General features: G+C 41.9%; 1 protein-coding gene across 4 annotated transcripts in view; it reads right to left on the reverse strand.

The window, feature by feature from the left end:
• NCKAP5 (NCK associated protein 5) overlaps positions 1 to 20,481 on the reverse strand; it is a 1,005,982-nt gene that overhangs the window by 836,796 nt on the left and 148,705 nt on the right. For all 4 annotated transcript variants that reach the window (XM_063630959.1, XM_055260746.2, XM_055260747.2 and 1 more), the window contains one exon: positions 12,540 to 12,669. In XM_063630959.1, the coding sequence (XP_063487029.1) occupies positions 12,540 to 12,608 (69 nt within the window). In that variant the 5' untranslated portion in view covers positions 12,609 to 12,669. The remainder of the gene's footprint in view (positions 1 to 12,539; positions 12,670 to 20,481) is intronic.

Below are 20,481 nucleotides of genomic sequence, written 5' to 3' on the forward strand. Positions count from 1 at the left end.
TAAGCTGGCAGAGCTTAAAGCGATTGAAGGCATAAGACAACAAAGGAGGGTTCCTCAGGCCAGTCATCCAGCCTGATTCTATCAGGAGCATGGTGCCTGGAGCAAGGAGAACCAGCGGGACCTTGTGCACAGGGAGTCATTGTACATGTGCTTGGAAGACTATGGGCGCTTCTGGAAGGTTTTGGAATAAAATTACCTGTTATAAATAGACGCTGGCTGGGTTTCAGGGTTGAGAGCAAGAGGCCAAGATTTCCAGAAAAATAGAATGTTCCATATAAGAAGGTCTGGTGTACGGCTCATTAATAGGGGACTACTGAGCAACTGAACTAAGAAGAAAGGAATTTGAGATTGGTCAGACATGACCTGTAGTAAACACGTGGGTAAACATTTCTGGCAGATAATATCATGGATACGCTATTCCACTTTTAAACATCATATATGTATATATGTAAACCAAACATTAAAAAAAATCTTTTCTGAATGCTTCCTTCCATGTACAGACAAAGAAAGCTGCCATCTGGAATGGCCACATCAGCTGGTCCACATGTTTCCAGGGTAGGGAAGCCTGCATGCCAGGCACGGTACTGCATGCCCTATTTGTGTTGTGAGTCCTTTCCCTAAATTCACTCAACAACCCTTTGAATAAGAGATGATCACCTCTACTAATACATGAGAATATGGAGGCTCAGAGAAGGCAGGTGACATGGCCAAACTCACACAGGCAGTAGGAGGCAGGTTGGGATTCAAACCCAGTTCAGCCTCATTCTCCATCCAACTCATGCTCTCTCCACTGCATTACAGGGTATCTATTTCCACTGTGCCCTTTAAAATTAGTGCTTTGCACACAGCAGGTTCTTAATACAGCTTTCTTCCTGAGGCTGCCACTGCTACTTCTATATTTGGTAGAAATTTTGGAGTTTAGCAGATAGGAGCTGCACCTACCATAATATATTTCCTTTGCATAGGGTGCCCCAGCCTCCAAAACAATTTCTTGTTCTTTATTTCACTTAATGACAACATCTCTCATCATGGTGTCCCACCATTGAAGACATAGATATTCAGAGAGTTTAAGAAACATGCTAAAGGCCACACATCTACCAAACATTTCAACTCCAGCTCTAGTCTAAGGACTTACGCAGTTCTAATGCAGTGATCAATCCACTAGACCACCCTCCCTGTACCTCAGCATCACAAAACTTTTATCAGGACTGTTGAAGAGAAGACCATGTCACTGGTTACATGTAACTTGTGTTCTGAAGGTGCCACATCATATTGTCTGGTAAAACCAAATTGACAAGTCCAAGGGAATAAACTGGAAAACAACACACAAAAACCTATTTCAAATAAAATATTTAAAATGGGCTAGTGTTTTCTCAGCCCAGAAATGTGAGAAGAGAGGGTGGCAGAGTATATTATTTTATAGAGTCCATGTGTTGGATACACTCGTTTGGCCTCTCCAAATCTACCCTTCAGCCTTCCCTGCCCTGGTCTGGGCCCAGAGCACTCCATGGGCCCCATTCTCTCTGGCTTCCAGTTGGGTTCAGCCAATGGAGGCACCAACAGGGGACAAGACAGTAGGAGGAGAATGAGGTGGGAGTGTTCATGTCCTGATCCTCTTGCTGCAGGGCCAGCACGGTTGGCCATATCCCTCCACCTAAGGTGGCATTTCCTGCCAAGTGGCTCACTCCTTATAGCCACATGGTTCTATAGCCACTTTCTAGGCCTAGTGGCAATGACTCCCCACTGTTTCTAGCTGCAGGGGGCTCCATTATTATCTTGTTGCCCTTTCTATATCCTGCCACCCCTTTTAAAGAGGCCCTTTATTAAACTCTCCTCCAGTACCTGGCATGAGTGTGCAATGTATCTCCTTCCAGGACCTTCATGCAGTAAACAAGAAAACAATATTACTGATTTTGTCTTTGTAGACAAATGATGGGAAGTTACTCAAATCCTCTAAGAGGATGAGGAAGGCTAACTACTTTAGACTAGGCTCTCTCTTTCAGTCACTTCCTTCTCACCACACCTCACCAAACAGAAATTAGGTCAGATATTCTGCCTCAAGGACCTACCAAACTGGGCCCAGGAGATCTCTACATAGCTACCTACCACACCCACAGTCCAGCCGGGAGTCAACTCCAGGAGGAAGGCAGGACACCACTGGCCTCATCCCAGTCTGCCGAGTTGGTGCCTTCACAGACTTTGCTCTCAGCGTTCACCCACCCAAGCTGGATCGCTGCCAGCCTCATGGCCACTCCATCTCCAAAAACCGCAGGCCTCTGCAAACAGCTCCTCCTCACAAAAAGGCCAACAGCCCTTGAGCCTACTTATCTGCCGGCTCTGACAGATGGATCACAGAGTTCACCAAACCAAATGATTTTATTTCCCTCTACACATCTATGTGCATGAGAGCAGTCAACGAATTAATTGCATTAGGAAACCTACCAAGCTGAAGACAACTGCTTAAAACCAAGAACCAAAAAGGTGCAGAAAGACAGAAGGCAAGCAAACTTCAGGGGCATATTCGGAAATGGACAATTATGATCCATTAAGCCTAGTTAAGAAACTGAAATTTATGAGGAGGAAACATCTGGAACTGCCTGGAATGTAAAGAAACCAGGAGGAACCACTTTTGGGGCTTAGAGTGAGCAGGCCAGACAAATAGGATTCCATGTTAGGAGAGAAGTGCAAAATTAGTGTATAAAAGGACAGAATGGAGGCAGTGCATCTGGTGTTAACTGAAGCATTTGAATATGATGGCTCCTGGATTTCCTTTTGAAATATTAATTGAAGTTGGGCTGGAGATGAGGGCTGCATGAAAACTGGCAGAAAGATCATAAATACTGGTTAAAGTGAGCCAGAGGAATGGAACATGGCAATGCAACACGAAGTAATGAGAAATGCTGCTCCATTCATGGCCATGAACCCTGTGGATATTTAATAAATATTAATTGATAATAATGAACTATACTGCTGAGTGGTAAATTAGTGTAAGATACCTAGGCTGCTGAAATACAGCTAATATATATATATAGCTTGTACAGCATACACTGATAAATGAATGAGAAGAAAAGATACGAAAATGATTTAGCTATGTGATGCATTTTGCCTTGCACCAGTAATTGGCGGTAAGAGAATGTTAATAGAGGAGTCAGGAGGGGTGGCCAGAGGGGGCAAGAGGAAAGTTAGGACAATAAATAATTCAAGATTATAGCAGACCTTGCTTAGGGTCTTGGCAATTTCTCAAGTATAAGCCAGGCACCCTGGAGTCACACCCCATTCTTTTAGACACTGTGGCTTTCTCAATAAATTTCTGCTTCAGGGAACTCAGGGACACCATAGATTAAATTTGGACCAATTTATTGGAGGAAGATATGAAAGCCCTCCTCCTTGGGGAAGCCCTCCCTGATTAATATAGCCAGAAGAACAACTTCCTCTTTGTAACCCCATCAGTCTTCTTGTTTGCACCACTGTATACCTCCTGGTATTATGAATTGTGTATATGTGACAAGATTTTTTTTAAAGCTTTGCAAAGCAGAAATCATAGTTTACATTTCTTAGCACTCATTCCACTATGTTTCAGACCCAGTAGGTGCTCCATTCCTGTGCTGATCAATGAGAAACTCGAAAAAGAAGAGCAGGCACTTATCAGAGAGAACACCCAGATGCCTGTTAGGTTTGGGACCAGCTTCTAAGGGGATCGATGAAAGCTCTACCTCCTGTTATGGACAAAGCACTAGAGAGTCTGCCATGGGAACGATCCTAGGCTGCCAGAGGATGATGCGGAAAACTCAGTTGCCATGGAAACTTGTATGATCTGATGATTCCCATTGTTGAAAGATGGTGAGACAACAGGAGAATGACAAACAGATCTTGGAGCCCTAAGAACACACGGAACATGCCAAGCAAACATCTCTACTCATTTGTACTTATTTCTGCTATAGAAGCAGTCTCATTTCACCATCTGTCAATAACATAGCATTTATAAAAGGCTTTCAAAATGTGTCCAGTTCTTGTTTTTATGTAGTGATCTCAGCGACAACAAGGATGCACAGAACTACCTCTGATGCTGGCAGACAACACTTATCACAGCAGCTGAATACAGTTGAATGAAACAGGTGTCACCCGAGTTCCTGCTCCATGACTCCAGCAAGGGAAGCCATCCATGGGCAGATGCTATGGTCAGCACTAATGGCAGGTGAAGCTATCTAACCATTCTTGCCTCACAGATTCCTGTCAGAATCTAATTATACCTACAGACTCACTCCCCAGAAAAATGTACAAATGCATATAACATAAAATATATCAGAGAATTCAAAGCCTGGAAGTCTTTTCATAAATCTCCCCTATCAAGCACCTTGGGACTCAAGAGAATCCAGGACACCATATTAATAATCTCTGTTGTAAAACAAACAAACAGAAAACTTTACACACACACACTAGAATCATCCTTGGGCAAACCTGAAAAGCAGCATGCCATTTCCTCTCTCCAACCTTCCCAAACAGCACCCTGGGCCTGCTGCATGTGGGCCCCCTTTATCCCATATTCAGCACCCCCACAACTGTGTATTTGGTTCATAAGCAGCTGCTCACTGCTAAATTCGCTCACTCATTCATTCATTTTACTGAGCTTTTTCTATGTGTCAGACTTTAGGAATCCAATGTGAATACGACATGGCCCATGCCCTCAGGAAACCTACAGTTGAGATCAGTCAGGGGTGATTTTTCTGCTCAGGGAACATAATGGCCATGTCTGGAGACAGTTTTCATTGTCACAATGAGGGAGGGGTGCTCCTGGCATCCAATGGGTAGAAGCCAGGTACCCCAACAAACGTCCTACAATACACAGGACAGCGCCCATGACAAAGAACGATCAGGTCCAGACTGTCAATAGTGCCGAGGCTGGGAAACCCTGTTCGAGAGCACACTGGCCTGTGGAATGTGAAAAGGCCAGAAGTAGGTATTATGCCAGCTCAGGAAGCGGCGTGTTCATAAGAACTCTGGAACATGTGGCTTCGATGGCAGCCTGCCTTCTTTTCAGAGATGAAAGGAAGGAGAGAAGGAAGCAAAGGAGCCATTCAGAGTGAGTAACAACCACAATGAAGGTGGATCCTCCTTCAGGCAATGTCAGAGGAGGCAGCACCAATTGCAAGTGCTGGGCAGACAAATGGCATTTCTTCCAGAATCTCCTCAGGGGAAATGCTGCTGACTCTCTACTCACCTCCATCAGTCAGTGGCCCAGCAGAGGGAATGTGCAGCCATTTGGTAGGACCATCACTCAAGTAATAAACTCCACTGCATGCTGGGGGATGGCTAGATGCTGGAGGTGCCCCGTCACTCACCAGGTTCTCCCTACTCTTCTCCCATTCTAGTCAATAACTCCACCTTGTACATGAACATGCCATCATCAGTCCTCATATGAATAAAAACACAAAACTATATATATATGGGTATGTGTGTACACACACACACACGTACACACACACACACACACACACAATTATAAATCGCAATCTCTTCTAAAGTTGGTTCCAAGGTCTGGTTCATCAGAAAATCACAAGATCAGAAAACAGACCTAGACCCACATTCTATATTCCTTATAAGTCTCCCCCTCCCACCTCCACTCCTTTGTCAATTGTTTTGCTGAAACCAAGTCTGGCTTCCCTCTAGTCTAGACTGTTCTAAACTGCAGGCTAGTCAGTGGGCACAGATACAGCAGACATGCTAATGTACATGGTCTAGTCCTGTTGAGGTAGCTGATGCTCTTTCACATTGTGAAGCACCATGAAGGAGCTCCCAGTCACGGGCATAAAGGAGTTTTCTGCTTCAGAGCTGTTAGCTGTGCAGATGCATTGTAGTCTGGGGGTAGCCCCAGACTTAAAGTGAAATCCCAGCTCTACCTCTTACCAGTTCTATTGCCTTGAGGAAGTTGATGAACTTGTTAAGCTTCAGATTTCTCATTTGTAAAATAGGGGTAATTAGCATTCCTACCTTAAAGGGTTGCTGTTAAATATTAAATGGTAGTTTCCATATAAAGTATTGAGCAGCATGCCTGGCCTATATTAAGCCTTCATAAATTTCAGCTACTATTACTAAGGGAAGGAAGCCATCCTGGTTGAGACTTAATGCATGATTCACTGAGTGAATATGCTGAGCTGTCTGCTAAAGTGGCTTTGATGTTCGATTCTGCCATCCTCATTGCTGACACGCTCTATGCGCACTGCTTGGACCTAGTCTACTTCCGTCCTCCATTCAGACTCTGTCTGCAGCACCAGTGTTGCTGCAGATCTCCAATGGCCCTCCAAGACTTTTCTTGTTAGGATCTGATCTCTTTCTACTCTTTTGGGGCTCCCTCAAGACTTGCAGCAAGTAACACCTGAGGGTGGTGCCCACCTGGCCCAGCCTTCCTTGCCTCCTCCTAGCTCATCTGCTCCCAGCTCTATCCACGGGACCCGGAGGTCTGCATTGTTGGAGAAAAGGTGGGCAGGGTACTTCACCTGCATTTCTGGACCTGCAGTGATGGGCTGAGCTCAGCTGGTGGACAGATTCACCGAGTAGATACTTGTCTAAGGGTCTGACACGTCTCTAATTCCACCTCTGCCCACTCTCAAGGGGGCACAGTCAAAATTTCAGCATGACACTTTGGAAAGGCTGCTAAACCAGGCCAAAGTTAGTCTATTCTCCACCAGTTGCTTTTCTCCTAAAAATGGCCTTCACTAGATTCTCAGACAGCACCCTATCTTCTGATACCTGGCTCAGGCCATGGTCTCCATTCTAAGTACATCTAAGAGACACGGAAATAATAGCCCAGTTAGAGGAAATAAGGCAGTTGGAGGAAAAGAAAAACTCCTTCTCATTCTTTGGCCGTCTCTGACTTGATGCTCCTTTGGGAAATCTCAAAACCATCTTGATATCAGAGAACAAAGATCAGGCTTCCCAGAGGACAACGTGGCATGTTCTCAGTGGCCAGGGGCACAAGGCAAACAGTACTTTACACAAGCTTCCATCAGTAGCCATGCTCAAGGGGGACCGAGATTAGAGTAGCTGGAAAGCTTCTATAGGAAGCTGGTGTTCTGGGCTCTGTACAGCATCCCTGTGGTAAGAGGAGGTCTAACAAGAGAACCGTGAGATTCAAGAAAGATCCAGTCATATCTGAAGCAGTACAGAATGAAGACTTTTGTTTTCTTAGTATTCATAACCCACTAGCTGTAGGCTGTACTGAGCAACACCAGCAATACCTCTATTTTGCATTTAGAAAAAGTATCAGCAAGGTTGCACATACTCTATGTCAATATATTCTAAATATTTAGAAAAATGCCTTCTAAACATTTTTCTGTCCCCCTATTCTTCCTACTGGGGTATATGTACCTTTGATAACAGCCTAAACCTGTTCCTTTGCCTGCCCGCATATCACATATACTGAGGGTAAACACAAATCACTACTTAGAAAATCAGCATCCAGGAAACGTAAACCAGGACTTTCAAAATTCCCATTGCTCTTATGCATGCGGATAGCCATTAGAATCCAGCCTACTGCCTGTCTTTGTAATTAAAGCTTTTTTGTAAATAAAATAGCTACATTTGATCATGTGTCTTCAGAGGCAGCTGTCTTCCTACAACAAAGGTGAGCAGTTGTAATTACTCATGTGGCCTGCGGAGCCTGAAATGTTTACTATCTGGAACTTTATAGAAAGAGTTTGCTGATTCCTGCTTCAGAATTATGTCTAGTCACTAAATAGAGGGGAAATAACTAAAGATAAAACAGCAGAGATTTAAATTCAATATGAGGAAGAAGTTTCCCTGGGAGAAAAAATTCAGTAATGACATGAATTGGCACCAAAGGATGCAAGACCAATATCCTTGGGGTGCATCTTTTTTCTCTACTCCCTCAGTCCGCAGTTACCAAATTCCCTCTGTAGCTTCAAACTACAGCTCCCCATGGCCCCTCCATGTAGTTGCACAGCTGCACCTACAGCTTCCCCACGGCCCCTCCTCACATCTTCCCAGAGTGACCTCAGCTCCTACTACTGTCAGTGCCACACTGTTCATCTCCATGTGATGATATTTTTCCTGCTTATTAGGACAGCTTCCCCAGATAAACTAGAAGCACTTGAGGAAGCCTATCCCCCTGTATCAGCCAGGGAGACCTTGCAGAAAAGAGATGGCACATTCAAAGCATCTAACTGAGGAGAGTTTGGTAAAGGGACTGTTTACTGAATTGTGGACAGAACTGAGTCAAACCAACAAAAGATGGGCTAACAACATCCAAGAACCATTACTATGAAGAATCCTTAAGGTATGGGGAAAGAAAAGGTGCTAGAACATCTATAGACTGGTGGTTCTAACTATAGCTGGAGTTCTGGGGAGAGGGTGTCCAACAAAAGCTGCAACTTTAGGCAAAGGTGCCTAGTTCTTGTGGTCCATGACCAGGCAGGGTGAGAGTGGGAGAACAAATACCTCAACCTCTGACCTCCTGCCAGGAGACCAGTAGGACCTCTTTTTCCCATTGGCTCAACCCAACCAGATGCCAGAAGGCAAGTCCATGTGGTGCATCCTCCAGGGATGATTGGCCAGGTAGAGAAGAAAAATGAGTGGATCTGGAGGGAAAATGGAAACCATCCAGCACATCCCCATAGCTGGTTTTCAATAGCGCTTTTTGACTGACTGTGTTATGAATGTTGTGGAAGGCTTGATTACTATAATGATTTGGATACAAACAGTCAAGAGGCTGAAGGATGAATTCAGGGATGTGTGCACGTCCTTTTTTTCCTCTACAAGCTTATAAAACTATACTGCTGTCGGAGCTGAGGATTTAGTGTGGCAAATGTTTTTCCTTCCTTTTGTGGGGGAGAAGAAAAGAGGGTACCAAGAAGAAATTCATACTGCTACTCTCATCTGTGCTTAAAAGCTAAATGTATTTCCCCAAAATTAAAAAGAGAATGTTTGTTACTTAAATGTGAGCTGGTAAGAAAGATGACTCATGCTCCAGCATGCTCATCAGCTAAATGCTATCACAGCTACAACTGTCAAACAGCGACATGGGCAGCCTGGGAATGAGCCTTGCAAATAAAAGAGCACAGTGTGAAATGATGACTTTTTCTGATCAAAAAGTATCCTGGGAACGGCTGAACAGTTTTGGTTCAAGAAGAGGCCTCGATTTCTGGGGTGATTTTTATTGTTATCAGAGAGAAGACTGTACACTTGCTGTGAATGTATATACGGCTACTCCGCACACTCCTACTGGTGGAGGCAAACTTGTAGTCACTTGTCTTTCTCTCTGGGCCTTTACCCCCCACAATGAAACATATTTTTCATTTCAGTTTCACTTATGTATCACTTTCTCCTTTAAAAGGGTGAGTAATAAAGTAAAAAAATCACCATCAATGAATATTTCAGTGTGTTACCAGGGCACATATACATGGACATGTATATGTGTGCACACACATACACTCAAACCCTCCCCCATGCCACGTGACTAAGGACCACAAATTTGTTTTCCCCAGTTTGAGCTTTTTTCAGTTTTTGGACTGTGAGTTTCTTTATTCTGTGGTTCCTCCAGTCTAAAAATGTAAAAGCCATTGCAAGGGAGCTATAATTTCTACTCAACACTTCAATGATTTGATTATATAAAATAAAAAGTGTAATGAAGTTAATAGCACCTTATTCTTGCAATACATTATGAGAATATTTTCCTGCAAATTCTGAAAGTGGAAATTACCTCTGGGCCCCCTAACTCTCAAAAATATGTGTCTTGACGATTATTGCAATGGAATTTCAAGACTTAAGAACGTAATATGTTTCTCTTTCCTCTATTCAGTTTCCCACAAGGACATCTTCTGTTCCTGGGATAGTATATAATGAAAGATAAAGAACTTAAGTGACAGGTTGTTCTACTTTTGGTGTAATCCTAGCATGTGAGCTCAGGAAGAGCAGATAACCTCTCTGGGCCTTAAGTAGTCTGCAAAATGAGGGGACGAGATAACCGATTTTCACTTTAGCATTCTAGATTCAAAAAATAAAATAAAAAGCATGCCTTGGGAACGAAAACTGTACTGTAATGCCAGGTTTGTTGTTCTGTTGTTTTCTTGTATTTCACAGCAGCCCTTATCTAGAATCTTCCCTACCAGCTTCTTGCCTAATAATTTGTGTGGCTTCAGCATAAAGCTGAAGAAGAGGGCAACATCTTGAGTTCAGATCCTTCACAGGCCAGGCATCTTTGATCTCATCCCTGGTCTAGCTTTTTTTCTGATAATGGGAATTCATTCAAGGTGCTTTCAATGGTTCCCATTCCCAAAGAATCAACTCAAAAAGAATACTCTACCTGCTATTCTCCCAGAAGCAGCATCTTATTTGAAGAGGGGAACATAATACTACAACTGGGGGCAAAAGTGTAGTAACTTGGCTTAAGTGCTATAATGTTGAATAGCATTTAAGCACCCCCCTCCACACTGTGATAGGAAAGGACATCCTTTTTCAGAATTTTCCCAATCTGGGCATGCAGATGTAACACAGTCTGCCTCTAGGAAACAAGGAAAAGATTTCACTAGTGTAAAAGCTCTCCTAAGCATGATACAGGGAGACTTAACAGGATTAAGTTTCTCAGGTGGTGCCAAACAAGTTCTCATTTTCACAGCGTTCTTCTATGCCAGCAAGTCAAGAAACATATTTGCAGCCCTCAACAAGTTTCAGGGTACAGCCATATGCCAGAAGGAATGCAAGCTCAAATTAGGGTTTTCAGCTAGACTGGTAATGTGACAGGATTTTACTTATGCCCATTTTCAAGCTATCTTTAGGTAAAATTTAAATATGAGCATTGACACTGTTTCCCTTTTTCTGATCTGCAAGTACCTAAGATCCCCATTCAGGGTTACTCACATCCCCCTGCCCTGTCTTGTTCTGCCCCATCCCTGCCTTCCTAGCTCTCTGGGCTCTGCATTCTTCTGTTTTACCAATTCCCTCAACAAAATTCTGCTCATCTGGTTGACATTTGGCAGTGATCCAAGGCCATTTATTAATGAGTGCTACTATGAATTATTGAAAGGCAATAGCTTATTATGTTTAACTTTATAGGGTATTTGCATAAAACTTGAGATCTGAGGCAGAAATCTATGGCTTTGGGGACCAACCAATAATGACGATATTTCTGGGTTAAGAGAATCTTTCTTGAGCTGCTCACATCATACCATATGGCTGTCTCTGTCCTTAGCCTAGGCCTAAGACAGACCCTACTGGCATGCTGATATGTAAAAAGTGTTTTTCTTCTGCAAAGGAGAGGCTGAGAAATTATCTCTTTATCCCAAGTTTCCCCAGAAGTTGAAAAGGGAATACACACACATACACACACAGAGACACACACACAGACACCCAGACACACTCACACACCAATGTCATCACATTCAACCTGGAGTTAGCAAGACGTAGGAGGTGAGATGGGGTCAGATCTATAGAAAGGAGAACTTAAAATACACCAAAGTTGGCCTCTAAAGGTATGCTGGTCAATGAACAGACAAAATAGACACAGACGTTGATTCTGACTAAGGAGAGAAGAACTTAACATAAATGCTTAACACAATCTTCTTCTCAAGTCCCAGAAACTCACATCTATGAACAATTTGTGAGGCAGAGCCTCAGCCACTAAGAAGTAAATAACTAATCTGTCCATGGCAGAGCAAGACCTACAGCTGCAAAGTTTGAAAGGTATAACGGATAAATCAAACCAACAAATAGTTCATTGAACCCCCACTCTGCTAGACTCCAGGCCAGGTGCTGAGCATATACAAGTGAACAAAGCACATCCCTATAAAATGTGCACAAGAAGGAACCAAGCTAAATCCCTATTTCAGAAAGTTTGCTTTCTATTTCAAGTTTGCTTGATTTGATTCCTTGCTCTGTTCACACACCTTGCGTAACAGAAAAGGTGACCCACACATGTTGGCCCAGAGACTGCGGAAGAGTAGCCAACCATCAGACTTAGTCTAAAGTGAATTAGTCTGTTTCACTGGACTAAGCAGATTCTCACACCTGATAGCAAACCCAACCAGGTTGTTAAGAATGATGTTCATCAGCATTAAAACTCTTGGAAAGTTCGTTTACAGACCACTGAACTAATGCACATACCTAAGAAGGTCTCCAAGACTTCCTCGGCTCTTCAGTATTTGAAGCTGTATTGAATTCTTGTTCAACTTACCCCCAAGGTTAAGATAAATGGGGGATGGAACAACTATATATAGGCTTAGCGTTTGGCATCAGCTATACAGTAGTGTTTTTGTATAGGCTGAAGTCTACATCAGCTGGAATTAATATAATTATATATAACGTTGACAGATTATGACATTTGCCTATTAAGACACTATACAAACATTCCAATAATTTGCTGGCTTTTGAGTTTGTAAAAAATAAATGAAACAAAATCTCAAGGGATGTTGCTAATGGTTTAACTGGAAGAGAGGTTTCAAAAGCACAGGGTTCAGGAAATAACAGTCAAAGAATAATGCATTCAAAGCCAAAACATATAGAGTGGCAAATGAATATTTAGTACTTACCACAAGACTGCTGTCTAGAGACAGCCTTTTTCCAAAGTCCCTTTTCTCGAGCTGTCTCTTTCCCTCCATGGATGAAGTTATTTATTTTCTTTTGTGACTTATAAGAATCCCCCGTCTGTTTCCAGGGTCACTGAAAAGAGTGAACATGTGTTTTACTATCCAAGTACACAGTGTTTAGACCTTTGTTTTTAACTCTCTAACCAGAAACAAGCATTGAAGACAAAAAATACCCAGTCTCAAATAATAAGTATAGAACTGGGCTCTCTCAACTCAAAAGACCACTCCGTGTTACAAATGTCAGAGGTGACCTTATGGCGGCCCCTGTGTTTTTATAGGTTTTGCTAATGGAGTTGGGGAATGGGTTTGCAGGTTGAATCAGCAGACTGTAGAAAAAAGCAAACAGTCCGTTTCATGCCACACTTGCTCCACACCCGTCCTCTCTCTATCAGCCAGAATCATTCTGTTACTGTGCACATAGATGCTGTCTGCAAATTCCATGAGATCAAACCGACAAAACCACGCTCTATAACCAAGAGTTATTGAGCTCAAGGCCCAATGAAGGGAAACTGAAACATGAACATTGTTGTCAATATTTAATTTAAAAATATGTAATTTAAAAATATTTGAGGAACATTGTAAGATACATTCCTTTGGGGATAGGTTGATTCAAAATGAATGGTGGGTGATGTCATTACTGTCAATGAGTATTTATAGAACCCACTGTATTTTTACCATATTAGATATAGTTCATCCCAGAACTCCACTGAAATTGCTTTTTCTAGAATGATTAAGTATTCTGGTTAATAAGGATTCATCATATATGTTAAGTGCAAGCTTCCGATTTTCACAAAGATGTAAAAGGCTTGAAATAAAAGAAATGGGTTACAGTTGAGGTTTTTTTTTTTTTTTTTTTTGAGATGGAGTCTCACTCTGTCACCCAGGCTAGAGTGCAGTGGCGCAATCTCAGCTCACTGCAAGCTCTGCCTCCCGGGTTCACGCCATTCTTCTGCCTCAGCCTCCCGAGTATCTTGTACTACAGGAGCCCGCCACCACACCAGGCTAACTTTTTGTATTTTTAGTAGAGATGGGGTTTCACTATGTTAGCCAGGATGGTCTCGATCTCCTGACCTCGTGATCTGCCTGCCTTGGCCTCTCAAAGTACTGGGATTACAGGCGTGAGCCACTGCGCCTGGCCCAGTCCAGGATTTCTTATCCACCAGCTAAGTGACCTTGGACAAGTCATTTAACCTCTCGGAAACTCATTTTTCTCAACTACAAAACATGATGATAGCAATCAAATGATGTATGGGAATATGATTTGGAAGCCATAAATTACAACTCATATGTAAGTTATAATTACCCACAGATTACATTTAAAAACAGTTAACCTGAAATATGAGTCAATATAATTCAATATATCCTTGATGATTCAGAAGGTGCTTTGAGATATAGAAATTGCTCATAATCCTTTGTAAATAAACATAGCCATTGTACTGCTGATGCAGAAGAGATGAAACACAATGCTATACCAATTAACTTTTTAATATAATTGAAAAGAAATATGTTCCACAACTCTCAATTGCTCCAAGTCTGACATGGATCAAACAGGCAGGATTTCATGGCCCATAGGATGTGGGCTGTGTCTCTTGGTTTTCTTCATCAAGAGGGTTGAGACGGTGGTGCCTGAGATGGGGAATGCCCAAACTATAGTCAATCATGGGAGACTGATGGGCTCATGTTCCAGCTTAGGCTCCCTCCTCCATCTTAGTCATTTTATCTCTTACTTTCGAGAACACTAATTTTTAATACATCACTGGTCCACTCAGAAACTCTTAAGAGTTCAGAATTTAGGATAAAATCCAAATTTTTCAATATCATTTTCTAAAATTCTAGGCAGTATTTTTCAGAAAAGAAGTCAGTTCTGTATACTGCTATAGGCATGACCACTAGTCAACTGAAATTTGTTTGGGAGGCTGCCTTTTCTACTTTCAGCTGTTCCTGCCCACTTTGTAGCATTCTCCCTCTCCCCCAGTCTCAGTGACTGTATACACTGGTAGTTCAGAACACCCTCTGCAATGATGAACCAGCTAGAGACTACTCAGACCCTCATATTTCCCTCTCCACCAAAAACACGCCCTCCTAAGTCTTGATCCCAAAGAGCATGGGAGTTTGATAGCTCACAATAGATTGTGCTTTGGCCTTTAGCACATATGCATTGAGTGCCTACTGTACAGAAGACAGCAGGAATACCCTAGGAATACTGTATGGAAAACAATCCTTACATGTTAGTGACACAGTCATGTACAAGAAAAACAAAGTCCCTGCCTTTGTGGAACTCATATTTTAGTGAGTCATGTAGAAAACAAGCAAACAAACAGCTCCAAACTGTGGTAGGTACAGTATGAAGGAAATAACCTCCAGCAGGTGGTGCAAAAGTGCCAAGCGGCCGGGCGCGGTGGCCCACACCTGTAATCCCAGCACTTTGGGAGGCTGAGGCAGGCGGATCACGAAGTCAAGAGATCGAGACCATCTTGGCCAACATGGTGAAACCGCATCTCTACTAAAAATAAAAAAAAATTAGCTGGGCATGGTGGTGAGCACCTGTAGTCCCAGCTACTCAGGAGGCTGAGGCAGGAGAATTGCTTGAACCTAGGAGGCGGAGGTTGTGGTGAGCCAAGATCACACCACTGCACTCCAGCCTGGCTGGCTACAGAGCGAGACTGCATCTCAAAAAATAAAAATAAAAAGAGAGAGAGGATCCATTTCTTAGGAAGAAAATAGCCAGGAAGAGAATGTGTGAAAAAAGTCCTGAGTTATAGGCAAAAACTACAGAGGCTTGTAGGCTAATATATCTCTCTCAGCTCTTATTCTAAACACAAAGGTTAATCTTAGGTTTTAAATTCCCTACCTTACTCCCTACTAGCAGGTAACATTCAACAAATTATTTAACCTATTTAAGCTTACACTGCTTACTCTATATGACGGCATTAATAATAGGACCTTCTTCATAGTAGGGTTTTCTGATGATTAATGAGACAAGCCATTGAAATAGTTAGGCTGGGGACAGATACATGTAGGTAAGACTTAAATATTAGATATATGGATCATCCCTTCTGGCAAATATGATTAAACTCATTAAAAGCAACTCTAGCTACTGAATTTTATGCTCCTTCATAGGCAGATGAGGCTGTCATTTTGGGAAATGGGGATCCTTTTGATAGTTCTCAAATAGTACAATCTGCGTATGTGGAAAGCTGATTCAACAGCTTTCCAAATGGATTTGGTCCATTTCTTTTCATATTTTATGGTACCAATAATATGGGCAGATATAATATTCAAATTATTTAGCAACAATATGGCATAAGCATTGGCCAATCATAAAGGTACAATCCAATCAGGGCTGACAATGGCAGTAAGTGGTACAATTAGAGCAGTGTATCCTAGCCAATTCCCAGCCTAACTACACGTACTGGCCCCACTCCAAGAAGGTGAAAATTTGTGAGTTAGACCATAAAACAATCATGGAAAGGGTCAGAGTAAATTTATCCAAGTGGATCAAAGGAAGACTAAAAGAAACAAAATGGCTTTCATATTGCTGAAATATGAAAAAAAATAACAAAGAGAGTATCAGAAAGGCTGAAACATTCCATTGATTGAACTATTGGGAAAAGACGACATACATCCAGCAGAGACTGCAGATCCAGGGAGGGAATGAGTATATCACATCCTAAAGATGCATGGGATTACCTGGGCCATTTGTACCATCCACCTAACTCAACTAATTCAGAGACTAGTGTCATCAAGCAACCTTCCCATTTTATTTGATTCCTATGTAGTATCACTTATAGAAGAAGAATGTGCTGACCAGCAAATATAAGTAGACAATCTTTTGAAAAATTATATTTCTAGTGCAAACTAAAAATGACAGTTTGACACCTTACTCTTTATTATTTATGTATTTGGTTAGTATATTAGTCAGCTTGGGCTGTCATAACAAAATAACACAGACTGAGTGGATTACACAACAGACGTTTATTTTCTCATAACTCTGGAGGGTACAAGTCCAAGATCAAGGTGCTAGCAGAGTTGGTTTCTGGTGAGGCCTCTCTCCTTCTCTTGCAGATGGACATCTTCTCACTGTGTCCTCACATGGCCTTTGCTTTGTGTGTGCACATCCCCATGTCTCTTCCTCTAAGGACACCAGTTCTAGCACGTTAGAGCCCCACACTTATGACCTAATTTAATCTTAATTACCTCCTTAAATGCCCTATCTCCAAATACAGTCACATTGGGAGTTAGGGGTTCAACATATGAAATTTGCAGGAGACATTGTTCAGTTCATAACAGTCATTTTCAGTCAGGTTTTAAATCACATCTGAGTGTTCTATTAATCAAATTCCTAAGTCTAAAAAACTAAGGGAAACCTCTGAGTGGTGGTGGTTATGGTGGCTACCTCCAGACTCCACGCCTCTCTGCTTGTTATGTGACTATTTGATCTTACTGCCCCCTTCCCACCTCACCTTGCCCTGCTGTACTCTTCTCTGTATTGTGCATGTACGGATGCAAACATGATCAGGACTTCTTGGTCAGTGTGTTAATGTTGAATTCTGCCAATGGGAGGCAGTGAGAGGAGATTAGAAGGCAATGGGAAAGAAGAAGCCATTCTGCTTCCAGCTCTAGCAGAACAGCATCAACAGCAGGTGACTGCGGGCTCCAGCAACTTCTGTGATTCCTCCAACAGGTCAGCTAAGAAAGGGCACCAGCAACAACCCAGTCTGTGAGTACCACCACCTTATCCCTCTGGCCTCTCCAGCCCTTTCAACACCATCATAAAAATTCCTTGCATTAAATCCCTCTTTGCTTGAAACATCTACAGTAATTTCTTTTTTCTAGGCTTGACAATGTTTGATGCGCACCCCATGGAGATGTCTTTGGACAGGCAGCAAGCCTTCCTTGGGAAATACCTGGATTTGTTCTTGTGAGTCTTCTGAAATAATAGTCTGGAATTATTTTCTAATAAACACTAAGCCTCTAGAGGACAGAGACAGCATTTTACATTCTGTGTTCCCCCAGGTAGTATAACATCTAATGCATAGCACATGAAGAACATTTGTTGTTTGCATAAATAAATGAATGAACGTTGACAGCTGTCTTTGTGAACATATAAAGAGCAGGGCAAAAATACAATTTTGTTTAGCAAAGAAATACTAGACACATTTAAAGAGTGAGGTTGCTTTTTTAGCCAAGCATATTTGAACACACCCAAGCCTCAAAGAAAACATTTTGTCATGATTTTAAAATGTCATCAACCTAAAATCTATTTACCTGCACCTACAAAGAGCCATAACCCAGTAGTGTTAATGTCTTTTCTATGTCTTCCAACATCTCTGGTTATAAAAGAATACAGATATTCCTCAGAGCAATGGGTTGGAAGCCTCTCCTTCCCTCCATGGGGAAGAAAATGGTCATGGAGTTGAAGGAAGACAGGAAATTAAGCATCCTTTTTTTGACTGATAGTTACTGATACTAATATTCCCTTCCCCCTCACATACACCCATTTCTAGCTGGTGAAACTACTTCTACTCAGTATCTGAAGAACTCTAAGTTGGCCTTAATAACTCTTTTTTTAAAAATTTTTCTCACAGTTAGTAATGGCCTTTTCATGCTAGACAGATTTTTAAATCTTTCTAAAGATGTCAGTAAATTCTATTTTCTGCTATACTTTGTTAACAGGCTGAATAATTTTCAAGAGAGTAACAAAACCGCACCATTGAATAAAATCTCAAAGGCATATTCCCTCACATACACACAGTCACACACACACACACACACACACACTCACTCACTCAGATACACACACCTGATCTGGACACCACTTTCTCCATCTCAATTTCTGCCTTTCTGATTCTGCCACTTCCCATCCCTGCTTTGATATATTAACGGTATTGCCAGAAGAAATGCAGAAAAATAGTAATGCCAAAAGGGCTCTCTTGCTTAGGCACTAGAAGATTTGGCTCCTAGATTTCTTTGCCCTGTAAACTTGAGTAGATTCCTAACTTCTGCGAGTTTACATTTTTTATGCCTTTCTCACCAGGTCATTGTGAGGTTTCAATGAGATAATGCACAAGCAAGCTTTTCCACATCTAAATTCAAGATGTTTTCCAGTTAGCTTCATTAAGCAACAAACAATGTAAAATATAATTGTTTGCAGCCTCATAAACACCCAGAGAACAGAGACTGTGTCAAATTCATTGTTATATTCCCTGCAGCATCCAACACACCAGCTCCCACACGGTAGGCATGCAAAGAATAACTGCAGAGTAGAGCACATCAAGGACAAATAATAAACATAGTAAGTTTCCTGTCGTTGACAAGGCAGCTCCATGGGTTTTCACTCTGGTTGCACCTGAGAATAACCTGGGGAACTGCTAAAAAAAAATATCAATGCCTAGGTCCCATCAGATCACTTGAATCTCTGGGGTGTAGGCTCCAGGGATCAGAGTAACAACAGCCAGGGTTGGCAACCATCAGTTAAGAGCAGTGGCTCTCAAGCTTTGCTGCATGTTAGATGGAGTCACCTGGGGAGTCATTAAGGCCCATCCCCAGATGGAATAAATCAAGATTTCTGGGGATGGGAACCAAACGTTATTATTTTAAGATTCTTGAATATTTCCAAGGTGCACTCAATGGAGCACCAGTTTAGGAAGGTGAAGATATCAGTCTTTTCTTGATCTCCATCCTTTTCTCAAGGACTGAGGGACACATGATTGTCGGTAGCAGCAACTGCCTTTCCTTAGCCACTATACCCAACAATTTTTAATCTGCAAACCCTGACCCCAAAGAAAAGAAATGTTAGATACAATTTGGATAAATATCTTTATCCATACCTCCACTCTCAGGCTCATCATTCAAAATTAAGCTGCTTAAGCTGATCCTTCTTTTCATTCAGAAAACATTGTTGGCTAAAGGTAGAAATATTAAATCTAGATTCCAAGTTGATGTACATATATCATAAAACCTCAGAGTGAGGTCTTCACGTAGAGTTTCAGGGAAAGAACTTCAAATGGCAACGCCAATGTTGCAGAAAACCATGACTCAGATGCCCCCAAACCCATCGCCTCCTTTCTTCCCACTGCTCTCCATGTGCACCTAGCTCTCTTTTCAAAGTGCTACCAAATAGCACGTTTGAAACTCCAGTCCTCTTTGTATTGAAATCTTTTTATTCTGATTTATTAAGTCCACAGAAAGGAAAGCACTGGCTTTCTGTATGCTTTAAACACATACATACGGCAGTCTCCTTTTGGAAGATATATCAGCTCAATAACTTTCTCCTATTGATACATCTATTTGTGGTATAAATGGGTAAGGGTGTGTTTGTGCACGCTTATGTGTATGTGTGTATGTGTTGCGTCTGCATCTGTGCATGTGTGTGCATGTGTGTATGAGCATGTGTATACATGTGCATGAGTATGAGTGTATGTGTCCATGTGTGTGTATGTTCACATGCACTCTGACTTAACTACCCACACACAGAAAAGTGTTGTGTCCATTCTGAATATGAGTATAAAAACATGCCAAATGATGTAATTTTCACCCATAAAAATTTTTTAAATCCTACCAGCCCCCTGAAACTGATTTAGAAGAAGATTAAATGCTAACAAATTTCCCAAATGTGGTATTCATCCTTGCCAGATAAATTAGTGGCTGGAAATAGTCTCAGACAGACAAGACAACAACCTTTTCTTTCAAGTGGAGGAAAATTCTGCATGATGTTGAAAATTGGTTTTAAAAAACTGTTTCCTACATTCATGCTCACTAAACGTCTCACTAATAATATTCAGTAGCTTCCGGTTGGTGGTTTAAAGGCCAGACAGGCCCCTAAGAATCACTTTGCCATGGGCCCCTCCTCAGATAAATGGCTATGGCCAACACAGAGAACTCA

This window comes from Symphalangus syndactylus, chromosome 22, assembly GCF_028878055.3.
Source record: "Symphalangus syndactylus isolate Jambi chromosome 22, NHGRI_mSymSyn1-v2.1_pri, whole genome shotgun sequence".
Lineage (NCBI taxonomy): Eukaryota > Metazoa > Chordata > Mammalia > Primates > Hylobatidae > Symphalangus > Symphalangus syndactylus.